General features: G+C 37.2%; 1 protein-coding gene across 5 annotated transcripts in view; it reads left to right on the forward strand.

Annotated features, from left to right (window-relative positions):
* BCAR3 (BCAR3 adaptor protein, NSP family member) overlaps window positions 1-17,965 on the forward strand; it is a 116,400-nt gene that overhangs the window by 61,041 nt on the left and 37,394 nt on the right. For all 5 annotated transcript variants that reach the window (XM_075038970.1, XM_075038969.1, XM_075038971.1 and 2 more), the window contains 2 exons: window positions 219-546; window positions 16,596-16,635. In XM_075038970.1, coding sequence (XP_074895071.1) covers window positions 219-546; window positions 16,596-16,635 — 368 coding nt within the window. The remainder of the gene's footprint in view (window positions 1-218; window positions 547-16,595; window positions 16,636-17,965) is intronic.

Below are 17,965 nucleotides of genomic sequence, written 5' to 3' on the forward strand. Positions count from 1 at the left end.
ACATGTATAAAAGTTAACGCATATCTGTGCTTGATGTGCAGTTGGGAGTAATGTTGACTGTATTATAATACAGGCTACATCTTGAGGTATCTGACTGCCTCAAAGCAAAGCAGAAGTTCAGTTCTAGATGCCTTTGTTAGTCATGCTATTTAACTTCCATTAAAGTGGGGGCTTTGTTGGTTGATGCACTATGATAAATCTTGTTTTTGTTTTTCCAGAACCAAAAATGATAGCTGCAGGAAAATTTTCAAGTCTTCCAAGAAATGGCCCAGTGAACCACCAGTTCTCATTAGCTTCTTCCATGGACCTTTTGACCACTAAACCTTCGCCAACTGAGCATCACTCAGACTCCTTTCAAGACATCTCTATCCATGGCACTCTCCCCAGAAAGAAGAAGGGGACAATTCCCACTAGGTCTTGTGATATGTTTAGCCACATGGGAACATTGACATACACCAGAACACAGCGGCAGCAGCCACCTTTTGTACAGGATGTTATAGAAGAGTATCCTCCACAAAATGGGAAGAGCAACAAACTTCATGCCAGGTACCTTGTAAAACCTTAATTTACGTATGTTTGTTGCATAGGAATTATTGTGTGTTTTTCCAGACCTCTAAATGTCCAGTTATAGGTGCAGCTGTTTATTATAACTCTGCATTCTAACAGAGGTTGATTTTTCTCCCTAGTACTCAATTTGGGTCTTGATGGAAGAAGCCAAACAGAAATGGTGTGAAACATGTGCAGGGTGGGGAGGGGGAGGAGTGAATCTGATGCATAGATTGCAGGACTTCTGAGAATTTATCTTTTTTTTTTTTTTTTTTTTTTTTTACTTGCTGAATAGCTCAGACTTCAAAATAATTTTCCCTTTGCAATAAGATCAATCAGTATATGGGCTGTTAAATACTCATGCCTGTTTAAAATGTCCTTTTCTACTACTCTTTGTGGGATCTAGTGATTTGGATTTTTAGTCTTTCTTTTGACATCTGTGTAGTTCTTAAAAATAATTTTTAAGGACCAGGTCTTGCCTCTGAATGTTTAAAAGGTATAGCATTGCATGTACTATTCCCTTGGAGGAAACTTTAAAAGTCACTTAATTGCTTTGAAATGACCCTTTACCTTGTTCTAACAGAGCAGTTTTAACCAAGAAGTCAAACTGTTCAAACTTGGTTTTGATTTGGATTCAGTGCTTATATGGATGGAGTGCAGAGGAAAAGGATAGAGTGGTGTTCCCGCTGTCTCCAACCTAGAGCTACACGTGAGCTGTTTTTTATTGAAGACTCAGTGGAACCCAACGTCTGCTGAACTAATGGCAAATTATTCCTGTTTCTTATTCTTGCCTGACTTCCTGGTTATAGTATCCGTGACTCTTGAGAAAGAATTATACTCTCATAGCTAGCATTTTTTTGGGGAATCTTTTATCATCACTGATATTTCATTGCTTACAAAAAAGTAATTAATTTTGCAAACGTCCTTTTTTTGTTCTGATATTGAGGTCTATAAAATGGGAAAAAAATTCCAACTAACACAAGAAAAATTCCCTGTAATGCAGTGGATCAGTTAAAGGGACAAAGATGAGAGAGTGTTAGGTTGCTTGGGTGACAGAGCTAAAGGTCGAGTAAAGATAACCAAATGACTTCTGAATTAGGATTTATAGCTTGCTATGTCCATCACTATAAGATTTCCTGTTCTCAAATCTTGTGAGGGAAGGACAGTTCTAATTATGTGGGGTTGTGTGTGTAGAGCGGGTTTTGTATGCTTTTTGCTTGCAGCATACAGGATCAAGCTTTCTTCTCACTTGAAAATAAGTCTTTCTTCTCTATACCCCATTTACTTTAGAAGAAGAAATGTCCTCAGTGTGTTTAGTATTCCTCTGTCACTGATCTCTGAGATGTATCTGCTTATATGAACTGTCTTTTTAGCATAATTTGCTGCTTTGATTCGCATGTTTTTAGAGAATGCAAGCAGCCAGGGCTGCTGCCATAAAAAGAATATGGTGGTATACACTGAAGTTTTATCTTATGTCTTCCTTCTCAAGAGCAGCTGCTAAACATGATTAGCAAGAGATGTTTTCTTTTCTTGAGAGACCAAAGCCTCCATATTAAATGTATTTATACTTGTAACTGATAACTTTCCTTGTGCTGTGAAGAACACTTTTGCACAAGCAATGAGAGTAAGACCAGAATGCTTGAGAGGAAAATGTCAAGAAGTTCTGCCTGATCAGAATTAAAACATGATGCTTTTGAAATAGGAGATTCCAAGGATATTGTTAGTGCAGCCTGTTGATAGAATTTGTGTCTTTTGAGTCATAGCAGCAAGTGCTGTTCCTGTGTTTGATCTTCCAGTTGCTTTGCTAAAACACACACAGAATGCTATGGTAACAATTTCTAACTTCGGTTTCTTTAATTTTTACAATGGATCTTTATACATTCTGCTTCATGACCTGACAGCCCAGTTGTGTTAGAGCAGAAGACAATACCAACTTGACAGTCAGCAAATACATGACTTCTTCAGTCTTCTTGGGATGACTCTGCACATTTCATTAGTATACTTAAAAGAAAATTGAGAGAGCAAGTCTGATTTTCCTGTGGTAAGCTTTCTGCCATATATACTAAGGTATATATTCTAGTGCTTGCACTCACACTGAAATTAGTTGGGACTAATAGTATAGGGAAGTCCATGTTACTTTATCAAAAAAGCCCTGTAATATTTTTATTTCAGTGTAGGAACTTGTGAAATAGTATAATATTACATGGATATTCTCATTCAGGAGTAAATCAGTCTTTCATTGCTATAATGCTGTTTACAACAATTAAAAGTGTGAACACACATTTTAATCAAACTTTTTTTATGATGCATTGTTCTACACAAGTGCTGTATTTGATGTCAGTGGACCAGAACTAACAGTCATTAGGGTTACAGTGTTCATGTGCACATGGATCTCATTATACTGAACTGTGACTCAGTCATGTGATAGTTTAAGTTTGATTAATTCTAACTTAAAAAAAAAAAACCTATGATGACATTTCCAGTAATTCAAAATGAGTAATATAATCTTGTGGAACAAAAAATAAGCCAAAACGAGGAGAATAGGAAAAAGGTAATTAATTGTGTCATTCCCTAATGGAACTCTTCTAATTTCCGGGAACTTTTCTCCTGTCTTATATTACAACTACCTAATTGCATTACTCTGCAGCCAAGATGAAGTGTATGTATAGTAATTTATTTATAGGATTATATTATGTCAGGATTTTTACAGTTATATGACCAGAAATAGTATGTCTTAATGGAATTTCTAGTATCTTCTGCATTAACATGGAAAAATAAAATTCTGATGTATAAAAGCACTATTGTAATGTTGCAGTTACTAATTCATGCAGTTTCGGGGAAAAAAACCCAAAACAAACAACAAAACACACAAGAGAGATGAAGTCTCTTCAAACCTGATAATGGCTTCTGAAAACTTGGAGAAATTATTTTGTCAACTTTCAATACAATAAGGTTGTATTCTCTTCTGTTTGGTTTGGGAAGGTACACCTGTGCTAGTTAGTTCAAGGGGGAAAAAAAGTTTTCTTTCTTGAGAAAGCCTATATCTTATTTTTAGTCTCTTGGAAATAATTAAATGGTTGAAGTTAGAAGCAGCTGAGCTCTTGAAAGTTCTTGAAAGGTAATTTTATTGGCTAAAATAAGAATTCTCTTCTTAGGTTCTTCTTAAGTGAAGAACTTTCAAGAGGGAATTCTTATTTTAACCTGTAAAACTGTAAAGCTGCTTGTGTATAATTTTCTTTTTTATCTGATACTGACAATTATACCTCAATAAAGTGCAATTGGTATTTCCTTTTGACACCTGGTCTATGGGTTATCTTCGTTTAATTATCTTCGCCTTATATTATGATACCTTTGTTTAAAAGAAAAATTGTTCAAATGTATATCTGTTGCTAGAACCTGTAGTCTTTTTTGGCCTGTGTGTTGTGGCTGCCATCAGGAAACCCAGAATTTGCAAGCTCTTTTTAATTATTAGTTTCACACTTGTGTGGATGCAGAAGGGGGTCAGGCCAGACATCTTTCTTGCTGCTCTTCGAGAGGCAAAGAGTACTGGCTGTATTTGTGGTATCAAATGTTTCATTTCACAATGCTCATACTCATGGTCTTGTGCAGCTATCTTGACTAGTATCTGTTCCAGGGAAGTAGAGTAGTTCGTTTTCTCTATTCCAGTGTTTCGGGAAGGGTAAGTTGTTCTTCCCCCTACCCCCAATACTTTTCTAGTTTTCACAGGAAATGCTAGCTCAATTATTTGCATAATTTTAGACTCTTTATAGATCTTACAAGGCATATTTAATTTCAAATAAATGAATATTGGAAATGTCAAACTCACTGCAATTTTTCTGTGACCAAGCATGTCACAAGTCTGCAGTCCTTATTAGGAAGATTTGTCATACCTACATTTGGGCAAAAATCAGAGAGATGATGAGTCATAGCCTCATGTTGTTAAAAGCACAAACTTGAATTTAGATTGGATTAATGGAAGAAATGCTGTCACTTGGAACTACCTGTGCACTTGGATGATTATGGTTCTCCCTGACTGACATTCCAGTTTAACAAACTTGGGGCATTTTCATGCCTTTTTCATTAATGCAGCCAAATATCCCTCAGATAAACAAGACCTAAAAGCAATACAGGACTAGCACTTTCACAGCAAGTTTGAATGTAGTGATGAAGGCAGATGTCAAAGACCAGTTTCAACATTCTACACCATTTCAGCTGGATGTCAACAGTACCCATGTAGTCTTGGGTTAAGGTAGTAGTTGTCTCTGTGGGTCTGGTACTGGCTCTGATACGAACATACTTAAATGTTTCCACATTGTAGAGATGCAAGGAATTTGAATTTTCTGGCAGCTGACAGCTATAGTATTCTGTGTTCCTAAACTTCCCCTCTCCCCCCCCAAAAATCTAACAATCTGATCCTGAAAGGTGTGATTCTCATACAAGGCTTATGTTTTGTTTGAATTTCAATAGAGATTCATATATACTATTCATTTTTGGTAAGCCAATCCGCATACCAGGGAAAGAAAAAAGAGGAGCATAAGATATATTTTGAAGGTTTTTTCTTCCAGTTGGGGTTTTGAGTTGATATGTGTACTTTTACAAGACACACAAAAATCCATTTCATAGCCATGCGTGCTGCTGCATGTATTCTTCAGTACTTAGTATAGAATAAACATAAACAAAGACTTTTTTCCATGGTTAGGATATTCATAGCGTTTCTTCTTATGTGCATTGTCTGACTAATAAATCTTGAACCTTGTGCCACAGTCTTCCTCTTAGCAAGTTGTCATGGAGGAAGTCATTCCCTCTGCTGCCTCTAGCCACTTATTTTTTGAAACTGTGAGCAAGAAATATATTTTTGATACCCCACTATCAAACAGGACATTAGTTCAAAAGTTGTTGTGGGGTGAGAAATAATGCAAGTGGTATGATTGTTTCAACATTCTGTTCTTAGAGAATCAGGCTAATAAAGATGTGATCTTCACAATCAGTTTAAAGCATGGTGAAGGAAAAAAAAGATACTCCTTTCTCAATACTGGTAATTCTTCTATTGCCTGCAAATTAATAGGAAAAAAAACCCCAGCCTGTGTTCCTGTTGAAACAAACAGGCTTTGCAACAAAATTAAGTGAAATTCAGTTTAATAACAGCTCTGGTGTGAAACTAAATTGTCAATAGGCCAGAAATAGGATCCAAATTTGAACAAAGTTGACATTGTTGGTTTTTTGTTTTGGTTTGGTTTTTGTTGTGTTAGTTTGTTTTGTTTTGTTTTCTCTTCATGGTGCTTTGAAGGAATTTAATACAAATTTTAGGATGGGTAATCTAGCACAGTAGTAAAATCAAAGCTAGACACAATTTCTTATGAATAAGGTTATTAATTTTTCATGCAGTTTGTAGAGTAATATCCCTATGTAAAGCCTTTAGTGTTTCATGTGTGTCCAGCTCAGACTTTTTTAGAAAAGATACTTGACTGATACAAGTATGTGTATGAGAAATTTAGCATTTGATGGAAAGAAAGATGAGTTAATTTTGTCCTTGCCCTGTATGGGTAGTATGGGACGACTCTTTGAAGAGTAGAGCTTTGGATATTTTAGGAGAAACTGTGTGGTCACACATTTGCATTAAATCACTACCTTCCCTCTGCTGAGCCTTCCCCTAGGAAGTGTTGAAGCGCACCATCTGCCAGAAAAGATCACTCTTAAGTTTCCATGCTAATTAAAGCCTTCAAACAAAGTTTACATGAACTTATACTGGCTGTTTCCCATTATACAGGTTGTTTATGAATATATGCTGGTTTAATTCCTGTTTACTAGCTGTCTTTCTAGCAGCCATCTCATCTGTTCACACTTGCAAAGACAATTTTTTGTTCAAATTTCCATTCTTTGTCTATACTGACATTTAAAAAATAAACAGTAGAGCTGTATTCCTTTTTTGTTTTTTTGAATCAAAATACTTGGTGCGGTTCTCTAAGTTACATATAGTGCCCTGGATGCTTTGTTTTATCACTGTTCATGAGAGGTTCTGACCTACCACAGCTGGTCAGAATTAGATTCCCCCCCTGTTTTTAAAGCTTTACTTTTGACTGTCTATATATTTAGAAGCATAGAGTTGTAACTACAGAGCTATAATTTTAATATTTTCTTTTTTCCTACGTTGATTTTGTGTTTTCAAGCCCTGTAAGTTCCTGGCTATGCTGAAAGTCCTGAATGTGTAGCTACAACACTACTGCTGTTTTTATTGATGTGGCTACAAACTATTCCTTTTTGGAAGTAGATAAGGCATAACAGTTTCTTTTTACTCTACCAAAATATCAAACATGAACTGCTCATATCCAACGTTTTTTTAAACAAGTTTTAGGCATGCTACAGAGGAAAAATTGAATCTGGTGGAGCGGAGTGTGGGGGGCAGCTTGTGGTTAGCTTGATTCTTTCACTGAGGAAGTAGGCAAACCAGTAGTTCTAATGTCTTCCAGTGCTCACTAAACCCTGTTGCAAAAGATCAAAATGTGGCAAATAACCTGTAAACCAAAATGTATTTTATAGACTAGCCCTAAGTATCTACATACAGATGCTAAGAATACACTTAGTTTCTGTAGTTCTGAAAGTATGATAGGTGTGTCCAACTGTATATTTAGCTAGACTTTCAGACTGTTAGATTGAGTACTGGTCAGCAGACTCTTTTTTTTTTTTTTCCTCTTGTTTTTCTATGTCAGCTTTCTTCTCCATTATTTCAGATAAAGTGCTATCATCTAGCATTGGACTTTCTATTGCTACAGGAGAGTGTTATTCTAGAGTAGATTAAATTATCTGGTCACTTAGTATGTTCTATACTCTTCAAAATTTCTGATCTTCAAGGCTCTGCATGTTTAGCTGGGTGAGACTTGCATACTTGTCTCATCTGATATAACTGTCCAGGAAAAAAAAAATCTGTTCAATTTTAAACTTTACTAATACCACTGACATTAAAAGAGTAACTTCATCAGCATAAAGTTAAGCAGGCTCACTGTCCTCTGCAGGACCTTGTCCTTGGAGGGCAGTACATTTGGAAGTTAGCAAGGTGTTAGTCTTGAGGTACAAAGACATCAATATCTGGATTCCGAAACTTTTCCTTTCCTTTTAGTGGTATTACCACAATAGGTAAGTGCTGCTGAAGTCCTTGAATTGACAGTTGATTTATGAGGGGAAAGAACTGGCAAGGCAGTACTTGGTGAGGAGCACACACATCGAGGATTTGCTGCTTTGTTGTCAGAATTTGCAGCCTGTTTTCTTTCTCCAGGTCCTGCAAATTCTGTTTTTCTTTGGGTTCTGAGAAAGGGGTGGGTTGGGTATTTAGACAGCATTTGTTTTGTTCTAACTAGTGATTTTAAAAATATTTTTTGTGGATAATTTTAGTTTGAATATGTGTTACTTTTTTATATGAATACTGTGTGTGCGCTTAGAGCATGTGGTTAGGTGCACTTTGAAAATTAACTTGATAAAATTTTATTTTTATTTTAAGATTTGAATATATCAAGTAAAATAAGTATTTTACCTGTTTCCTGTGTGGAGAAGAGTAAATAATACTGTTTGGGTTTATAGAATGCACTGTAATTCTTCAGGTATGAAAATATTTGCAAGATTAACCAGAAGAAGAGCAATACCTTTGGTTCCCTTTAAATTTTAGGGTAAGGGGGGGAGGGAAATTTTTCTAAAACCACAGAATTTTTTAAGTAAAAATAATTATGGTTTTGGAATAATGCCTGAAAATTCCTCTTAGCATGAATTTTGTTTTCCAAAAAACCCTGAACCAGACTGTTTGTGAGTTTGTGGTTGTATTTTTTAATAGGACTAAGGCAAGTATGGTGTGAATTGAGGGCTATTGAATATCTCGTTGACTTTTTCCATGCACACATAAATGGTGTTTCAAAAGGAAGGATTCCTTAGATGTTGCCAAAGCTTCATGCTTTTTGTCCCAGAATTTCCCATTCTTTCTCTTGATGGGTCCTGTTGACATATGCACCTGCAAATCTGACCTCTGCTGTCTCAGAGGTGGAGCAGATAGAAGCTGGTAGATGTTTGTGGTAGAAGGAATGCTCTGTTGCATAAGCAGAGAATAGCTGATATTCTCTGCTTACATTCAGTACCAAATCCTCTCATCCTTTAACTTTTGGGGGTTGTTTCTGTTTTGGCTTGTCTGCCTTTCCTTTCTAGCCCCTCTGTCTGTGGTTGGGGTCAGATTCTTCTGTTATGAAGTTCTACTCAACGCTTCACCCCTTTGGTCCCATTTGATGCTCACATCTGCTGTCTTTGCTTGCTTGACATAGACCTGCAGAACCAAAGCTTCACTTCTTGCTTTTTATGGAGATTTGGGAAACCTGGCTATAGGTGAGAAATAGAAAAAACCTGCCCATGTGGGATCCTGGGTGAGGGAAATCAGGGGAACAGGACAAAATGTCTCAAAAAGAGAGACCATCTCTCCAGCATTGGAGATTAGTTAAACCCAGGTCCTTCAGCTTCTGAGCAGAGGAACTGAAGTGCCATGTGGCATGGGCACAGTTGTATCATTGTTTGAAATCAATTGTAGGATCAGGACCTTATTGTTAATGAATAACTTGCCAGGTAAACTAGAGCCCAAATTTCTCAAAGCCCCAACCAAAAGGAGTGTATGTTATTTTTCAAAAACTTTCTGAAAACTTCTATCTCTTCAGGCCATTTCCTCTTTGGGCAGAGGACACTGTGTGTATTGCAAGGTTTCTTGAATTACTCCTTCCATCACCCAGAGTTTCTCTCCTGGCTCTGCTGTTTCCTGGTCTCTTTGGTAAAGATTCTGGAACACCCTGTTCACTTGTACTAAGTACTATATTGCTTCCTCACCTTGCCTCCTGTCCACATGTGACCATTTATTTTCCTTTCTGCCCCTTTTATGCCTTAAATAAAGATCCACTTTGCATGACTACTGCAGGGCATAATAGTATGTTGGTACCTGTGGCTAACAACTAACAATCCTGCAGATAAATGTGAAAGTGACTGTTTTCTTTTCAGTCCCTTAATGAAGACAGGTAGAAAGTATGTATTTTATGATAGGTTGTGAGATACCTGCTGGCCTCTGAAAGTATTATAGAAGCTACAGTCTGTACTGCACAACTTTTCTTCTTCCATTCCCTTGCTATCTTTCTTAATACTTCAGAACTGCTTTGTTACATTTGACAATTTGTTCCTAAAGGTATTTTCAGTCTTTCTGTTCTGTAGCTGGAAAAAAGGTGTAGAACCAGTGGATTTTTCATGTCTGTTCTGGTAATAAGATAATTTGACACTTTGGCGTTTAAAAAACTTCAGCTACTACTGCAGAAACCAGTTCGCTTAGCATGGAAACATACAGAGGCATGAAATTAAAATCAAGTATCCCTAACATTTGCTAACTAGCTCAAATAAAGGAACAGTACTTCTGTGCCCACTTTTTGCCACTTTTATGTCTAAGGTTGCATGTTCTTGGAATTGTTTTCTGAGCTTCTTGCAGCTCACCACAGCAAACTTCTCAAAATACGATCTATTTTGATGATGGGAGGGTGGGGAGGGGAGATGAGCGATCAGTTGTAATACAGGATTATAATTTTCTGTTAGTTAGCAGGAAATCAGTGAAATTGAGTAGAATATCCCCAGTGTAGTTAAATGTCACATAGGGCAATATATTCCTAATGCTCACTTGCAATATCCAATGTAGAAAGGCATTTGATGCAATGAGCTTCTTAAATTGGGGTAAGGGAATACACAGGGAGGACAATTCTTCCTCCCAACATCATCTTATTCAGTACTAAAGCAAAGGATTAACTTTCCTATGCTTCAGTGCAAATACACATTCCTGAAAGACACATCAGCCAGGTGACAACCATGCTTTGTGAATAAACTGTACCTAGATTTACATGAATTTCAGATGAATTGGAGTCTGTGATTCTGCTGAGCATTTGTCAGTCTTCTAGGAATATGCATATTCATTTTGCAAGGTTAAATTATTATTGAACACTTAAAAATTTGCGGAGCTGGCTTCTGAATACAGCAACTAAAGCACTGACTGTAAAGCGTTGCCAGCTGAAGGTATAAGTCAACAGACAACAGCACACATGTAAAGATGATTGTCGAAACAGTGACTGCTTTGGGTAAGCTATAGTCTTGCTGCCCAACCACTACTCTCACAACATTGTAACAGTCTTGGGAATAGAAGATTTAAGAAGGACTTTGAAGAACAGAGTTTTGGCTCTGGAACTCCTAAATGTTAAGGAAAATAAAGGAAAAAGAATGGGGGTGCCTAGTCTCAGCTTTTGAACAGGTTGTAGAGACCAGTACTGTACGTGTTGCAGAAGTAGAAATTGATTTGGAAAAGGTAGAACAAATGGGGTAGATTTTTCTGCTGCGATAGGTAAAATGGAGCAAGTTGGGAGGATGCAAGAGATTGAAGTGGTAAAAGTAGATAGCTGTAACGTTATCTCTGCAGGGGCATTCTGAACAAATATGAAGGTGTTGAGATTTCATTTAATTCGGAGAAAAGTACATTGTATCTTTTCTTGAGTTCTAATTACTGAAGAGTCCCTACTGTTCTTGTGTGAACTGCAGGTCATTATGCAGTTAGTCATAGCAGTTTGCACTTGTTTCCACTCGTGTTTGAATGAGTCATGTCCATGGTGGTGTGCAGCTGTAGACAGAAGGGTGGAATGGCCTTAGGAATGTAGTAGGAATGTGAAGCAGAAGCTGCTGGAGGATAAAATCACTGGATCTTTTACTCTAGTTTACAGTACAAATAACATCAGTCTGCAGTACATATACTTAAACACAGTATGTCTAGCATGCTCAAACTTGCATCTTCATACTTAAGTAGTAGTGTATTTCTTAAATCTACACAGATGGAGAGATTTCAAAGACACAAATTGAAGAAGGCATTTGATCCCATCTGGTCTCTTTATAGCAGTTCCATCTCTGTAAGCAGCCATCCAACAGCTTGGTACATTTTCAGTTTCTCAGGCTCTCTTTGAGCCTCTATTGTCTTCACTCTGATTTGGCGTTGGCACTGTTGAGAAAATTGTTCTTGGAATCACTCTTTCAATGTAGTAGAAAGGAGATACTTTAAAATAATCAGATCACTTTAAAATAAACAAACAAACATACTTCCATACACCGAGTACTGACAATGTGTCCTAATGTTCTTCCCACAAGGACATTTATAAAAGCGTGGAGTAGCACAAAACTGCTTCAGGGCCATTCAGCAGTTTCCATCACTATGACAGTTGAATGATGGTGAGGATTTGGGCATCTCTGATAATGCTGTTGTGTCTACGCTTAAATTTTCTTAAAGTTATCACAGATAATTTATAATTGTGGCTGATATGTCTGTGAGGATGCCAAAGGCCTGAAGAAAGCAGATGCTTAATATGGCTTAGCCTGTCAAAGTCAGTATGTTGCAAGATTCTTTACAGCAGCAATAATGAGAGGTGGTAATGTACAATTTTTAGTAGAAAGGTGGAGGTTTTCATAGAATCAACAGCTAAAGATTACAGGATATCTGCTTAAAGGTTCTTTATTGAAGCAGTGCCATAGAGAACTATTGAACAAACCTCAGGGTCTGGAAAAAAATGACTGACTGTTTCTGAGTTATTGAGATTCTGGCTATTCTGCACCCACTGAACTGAATAATTTGTGTTGGGGTTGAACTCCAGGATTTGGCTTTTCAGTTGTAGCATTCATTGTAAGTACATAATGATTTTATAAAATATCTATAAGAGTGACTGGTTACTCAAACTTCAATGTTTTCTTTACCAGATTTTCATGTTTGATTGCTCATTGTGTTCAACTCAATGCAGGATTTGAAGTTGGCAGTATGGCAGTATTTAGTTTGTCATACCAGAAGTACGATTCAAGTTTTTTTCTTCTGTTTAGTTCATGACTGCTGATGTTGACAACTTCAAAAGGCTTTTTTTTTTTTTTTTTTTTTTTAATTCTTCCCACACATTTAGCTGTCATTTAGAGGTGTTGGGAAGTGGAAGAATAACATCCCATAACATCTGAATTCCATTCCCTTTACTCATCTCAGTCAGCTTTAGCTGTATCTTGGAGTCTACACATAACGATAATCCGTGTTTTCTGAGAAGTTACATCGGTTCTCACAGTGTTCAAAGGTATCAGTACTTCCTCATAGACAGTCACTTCCAGCCAGTATGACACAAAGCTCTTCATTGTTGCAACAGATTTTGTTTTGGGGGAAGAAGAGGGAAGCAAAGGAGCAGCTCCACGTTTTCTGTTATCTTCTTCATCTTTTCATAGGGTTGCTGGAGCTCCATGCCTGACTTTCAAGCTCTGTGTATTTCCATGGCAGTATCAGTAAGAAACCCGTATGTGCAGAAAACCCCTATAATTCTAATAAAAATGTTGTACCTAGACTGAAAAGAAATTGAGATAGTTTCAAAAGACTAGTAGGGAGAGATTAAAGGGTTTTATGTCTGCAAGATCAGCCAGCAGAGAGAAAGGTGTTGTCAGATGTCAGTAAGGATGCTCTGGAAAGAATGTATTTCTGGCTAGGACAGCCTCAGAATGATGAAGGTTAAGACTATGATGACTAACCGCTTTCTTTTAGTGATGAATCATTACTGGAGGAGAGTTTGTGCATGTGGAGGAGGGTCAACAGAGGACTTGCACTACTCAGGAGAATGGCTTAATTACATGTATCAAGTCAGGCACTTTTTTCTTCTTCTTCTTTTTTTTTTTTTTTTTTCCCCCCCCATGAGCAAAAAAATGCTGGAAAGGGATTTTGTTTTGTCATGAAATGAGGTGATAGATTCTGGCAGCAGTGTGAATACCCAAAATGGATGTGGGAGTGTGTTTGCATCGCTTTCTTAAATTCCTTTCAGTGACAGAATGAGTATGAAAAGAGCATGAAGTCAATACTGTGTGTCCCACTGCAGCCCTTACCCAACACCTTACCTTAAGGTGTTCTGAAAACTTCTCTATTCCAGGACACATCTTTCTGCATTAAATATGCTTTTTATCTGAATGGAAGTAGGGCTTATCTGATTATTAGGAAGCCAAAATGTGTAATAAAACCCAATCTGAGAACCCACAGTTTACACAGTAATGGTTGACTTTTGTGTAGACTCTAATACATACGCGTTGTAGGTAAACAGATGCAAATGAATACAGCTGTAAAGTCAAGCTTATTAAGACAAACATTAGCATTACTTGAAACGTAATAAAACCTGATTAAAGATGAAGAACTTAGTGTTATTGAAACAAACTTTCAGTTGAATTGATTTGAGAGACGGCAAAGCCTGCAATTACCTTTCATCTTATCTGGTAGTTATCTGAAAATACTAATTTTTTTCTGCAGATCATCTAATACAGGAAGTGAGAATGTGGGTTCACCATTTTTATTAAGATTCCTTGAAAAGGAAAATGGAAAGGAAAAGAAGTGCTTTATATTTTTCTTAGGGTCCTGAGATAGATTTCCTTCACTGGGAGCATATGGCATAAAGGAGCACATTGTCATTGCTAACAGAAAGCTGAGATTCAGGAGTTAGTTTCGTGATCTAGTTACGTGGTTAGATCCTAGTTACTTGGGCTAACTGCTTAATCTGTTTTTCTGCATATAATGTGGCAGTATTATGGTGGAATCGAATGACAGGAAAATGCATTAGTTACTGCACATCAATGAAAGTTACCATTCCTTGAAAATAACTTTAAAAAATTTGCACAAAAATGAAGACTTCAACAACAAGGTAAGGTGGGGAGAGAGAGGAGTAGATCTGGTAGGAGAAAGGTATCTGAGGTGAATAGGGCTACAACATAAACACTGTTATGTATAACCTGTGCTTGTGGTGAATTGCAGGGTTTCCCACGTTTTGTTGTGGAACAGCCTACCAGATTAAATATTATAGTACTTGTGAAGACATTGGATATGCTGTCCATTTCCTAAAGCCAAAATTTTCAAAGCACTTTTGCCATTGGATGCTGAAGGAAATGTAGGTCACTTTTTCCCCTCTCTTCTGGTTTTCCTGCTTTATATAGCAGTAAATAGACTGTTTTGTCTTAAAGTTTTTCTGCCTCTTTCATTTTGCTTTGGCTTGATCTGTCCTAAAGAACTTTTGTCTTGTACCTGACGGTGGGAACAGTGGTATTCATTCGTAGCAAGACTAGCCTGCAGGAGTGGAGTTTGTAAACGCAGACCATAAAACATGCTCACTGCTGAAGTAAGCAAGTAGACTAGTTGTTAGCCTTATTGCTCAGGTTTGTTCTTTTGGAGTGTGTTGCATATGCAGTGCTGGTAGACCCTTTGTCCTGAAAGATTCCACAGACAAGTGAAGAACTAAACTGCAAAGTTTTTCAGAAGCGTTTGGTACTGGCACAACTTTGCGCAGATCGTTGTAATGTGCAAAATGTTCAGCCATGCTTACTGACTTTGCTGAACTGATAAAAGAATGGTATTTTACTTTTTCCCAGACAAATTGCAAAGTGTTGAGAAGGAAAACTTTTTTCTGTTTAGAAACTTCCTTTTTCTTTTTGCTTTGTGCTTCACTCCTGTTTTCTTTGGTATGCTTGTACATATTTCATGTACATACAGTTACTGAGCTGCCCCTTCTTTATTTATTGGCTAGGAAAAAGTTTCATATGGTCCAAATTCGATTTCCCTTGAATTTGGCAGCGTTGTTGTTGGTTTTTTTTAAACTAAGCTGCGAATAGAACTTGGCCCTTGATAAATATTGGGATAATGTGAAACAGTAACCCATGATACAGCCTGAACAGCTGAGCACCATCATTCATGGACAGGGCTAAGAAGTGGGAGGGCTCTGTGTTGCCTCTGTATAGGTATTCTGGATTAAAAGCTGTTAGGGAACCAGACTAAAAACTTGAGTATAAAATAGTAACTTAGTTTCAGGTGATATACAATTACATTCAAAACAACATAGGGAATTTGAAGACTGTATTCTAGGTTGGTTGATTCCAGTGTAACCCAATTTCTACATATCTGAAGCTGCTTGTTAAGTTTCCAGTGTTACATCATCGTAACAACTTCCATCAAACAGGAGATTGTTTCTAAATTTATGGGGCATATGTTGTCCATGTGACAAACTTGATTGCTATAACAAGCTCCTGATCTCTCTGTAAGTTTGCAATATTTTCATTGTGTCTGTTATGTGTTTGTATTTAAGGCATTACCATGTATGTCATCACAGGTTCTATAGAAAGCAACCAGTCATGTACTGCAAAGTCTGTTAATGTGCTAGTTCTCAAACAAAAACAAATATACAAAACCCTTTGAAAATACATGTTTATTTTATTTCTATTTATGGAAAGAGTTGTAATTGATCACAGGGCTCTTCACTTAGGCTTCTGTGCCCTTTGTCATCTGTTCGTATAGAAAACCTGCAAAGAGGTTTTGGTTTTTTTTTAAATAGGGCAATGACTTGATTATCTGGCTTTCAAATAATTGTAATGTTGAAATTATGATAATTTTGAGAACTTTTTAAAAGAGTGCAAGAACCATATTTATTTTTCCAAATGTAAAATAAAACATTCTACTATCGCAAATCTCTGAATTATTTGCTTTGTTTATATAAAAAGTGAATGGTTTACTTTCTATTTTCTTGTGTTAGCAATGCCCTCTCAATGCTATCAGTAGCAGTAGCTTAAATGGGAGAACATACAAGCAAAGAAATAAATTTCAAAGCCAATGGGAGAGTGCTTTCTCTTAAACTTACTTCAGATGTTTTAGGTGGTATATAAGTATCTTCAGCCATCTGTTGAAATGACAAGATTATTTGTGCTTTAACTTTATTTCCCAAATTAATTACTAGTGGCTCCACTACGTGATCTTCTGGAAGAAATCAGTGATTTATGTATTTGTTAAAATTTAGGTAGCACAGGCCACCTAGCTATAACACACAGTTTTTAATGAGGATTTTAACATGACCTAGTAGCCTATTGCTCATATGAATGCATCTCTTCAGTATGAGATTATATTTGGACTCACCATTTGTTTTTTTGTTTGTTTGTTTTTGTGTCCTTTCTTCCTCCCTCCTTGCCTCATTTTCTTACAGAGATCAGAATATTCTGGATCCTACTTTGGAATATGTTAAGGTAAGGTACCATTTCTTACGCTCAAAATATTTTAGTCGGTGTATAACCAGCACTGCCAGGGCATTTCCAGTCATTTATAGTTAAATAGTGCTTCTGTCTATCTTTTGCTACAGAAAAACTAATTATATATGTCAGACTATTTTCTGCATGCTTCAGTGAAGTACTTGTGGGCATTGTGCTTTGGGGGTAGGTTGCATTTTTATGTTGGGGCCTCTTTTCAGTTACACAGTGACTACCTATGATCTTGCCTTTGTTAACAGATGAAAAGAATTCATATTTCTTGCTTATGGATTTCTGGGGAAGTAAAGGGACACATCTGAAAATATCATAAAAATGTCAGATTTAGGTTTATGGTTTTAGCAGTATACTTACTAACACTACAGTTAAAAAAAAATCCCTTCTCGTCCAAAAAGTAACTGGAATCCTGGCAAAATTGTAAGTTCTGTTTTCCTTTTGTATGACGTCAGAGTGCTGGGGGAAAAAAAAAGTGTCTTTTGTTAGAGTAAATAAAAAAATACTCTGGAGCATTCATAAGTTTTATTAAAAAATTAGTCCTGAATTGGCAATATAGAAACTTTGGAAGACACCTTAGGGATGTGATTCTGTACTGGGAGTCTCTTGCAATGTTGTAATTTCCAGTGAATTAGTACCTTTCAACATGTTTCATTTAAGTGAATATTGTTTCTCAGAACCTTGAAAGAATCTGGCTTCTATGTCATGTCTCTCAACAATGGGCTGCTTTAATTGTTGGGCTTTGTTCCCTGTCTTTTAGAAGACCGTAATCTTCTGAAAGGTGTCTGATAAACACAGATTATCCTCGAATGTAGGAAATTTCTGTAGCTATTCATGTGGGCAGCCTGAATTTCTCAGACACCTGCTTCAGGTTAGAGTTTGGGTGACAAAAGAGACTGAGGAGAGCCAGTCAGCTGGGTTCTGCTGCTAGAATTCCACCTGTGGGCGTTCATAGTTAAGGGAAATGGAGAGGTGCCCAGGTTAGGATTCAGGTTGATCAAAGAAGTAAACTAGGAGAATGTAATGCAGTGTTGAGAGGAGACTGCCAAAGCAAAGTGCCAAGAATTAGTTTGCCTGAAAGTGTGGAGGGGTCGTCTGCTGGACTTTTCTGCCTAGGGTTGGGGTGGAGGTAGGTATTAGGATTTGGAAGAAGAGAAGGGAAGGAGCAGAACTTGAAGGTCCATGGGAGAGGGGGCTGCCAAAGGACTCCGAGGACTGCTGCTAAAATTCTGCTCTAAACAGTTAGCTCAGTGTTGCAAGGTCCCTGGCCTCAATCCCAACCTAAATTTGGGAGATGGTAAAGTAGCAGAGACAGAGA

This window comes from Buteo buteo, chromosome 10 (genome assembly GCF_964188355.1).
Source record: "Buteo buteo chromosome 10, bButBut1.hap1.1, whole genome shotgun sequence".
Lineage (NCBI taxonomy): Eukaryota > Metazoa > Chordata > Aves > Accipitriformes > Accipitridae > Buteo > Buteo buteo.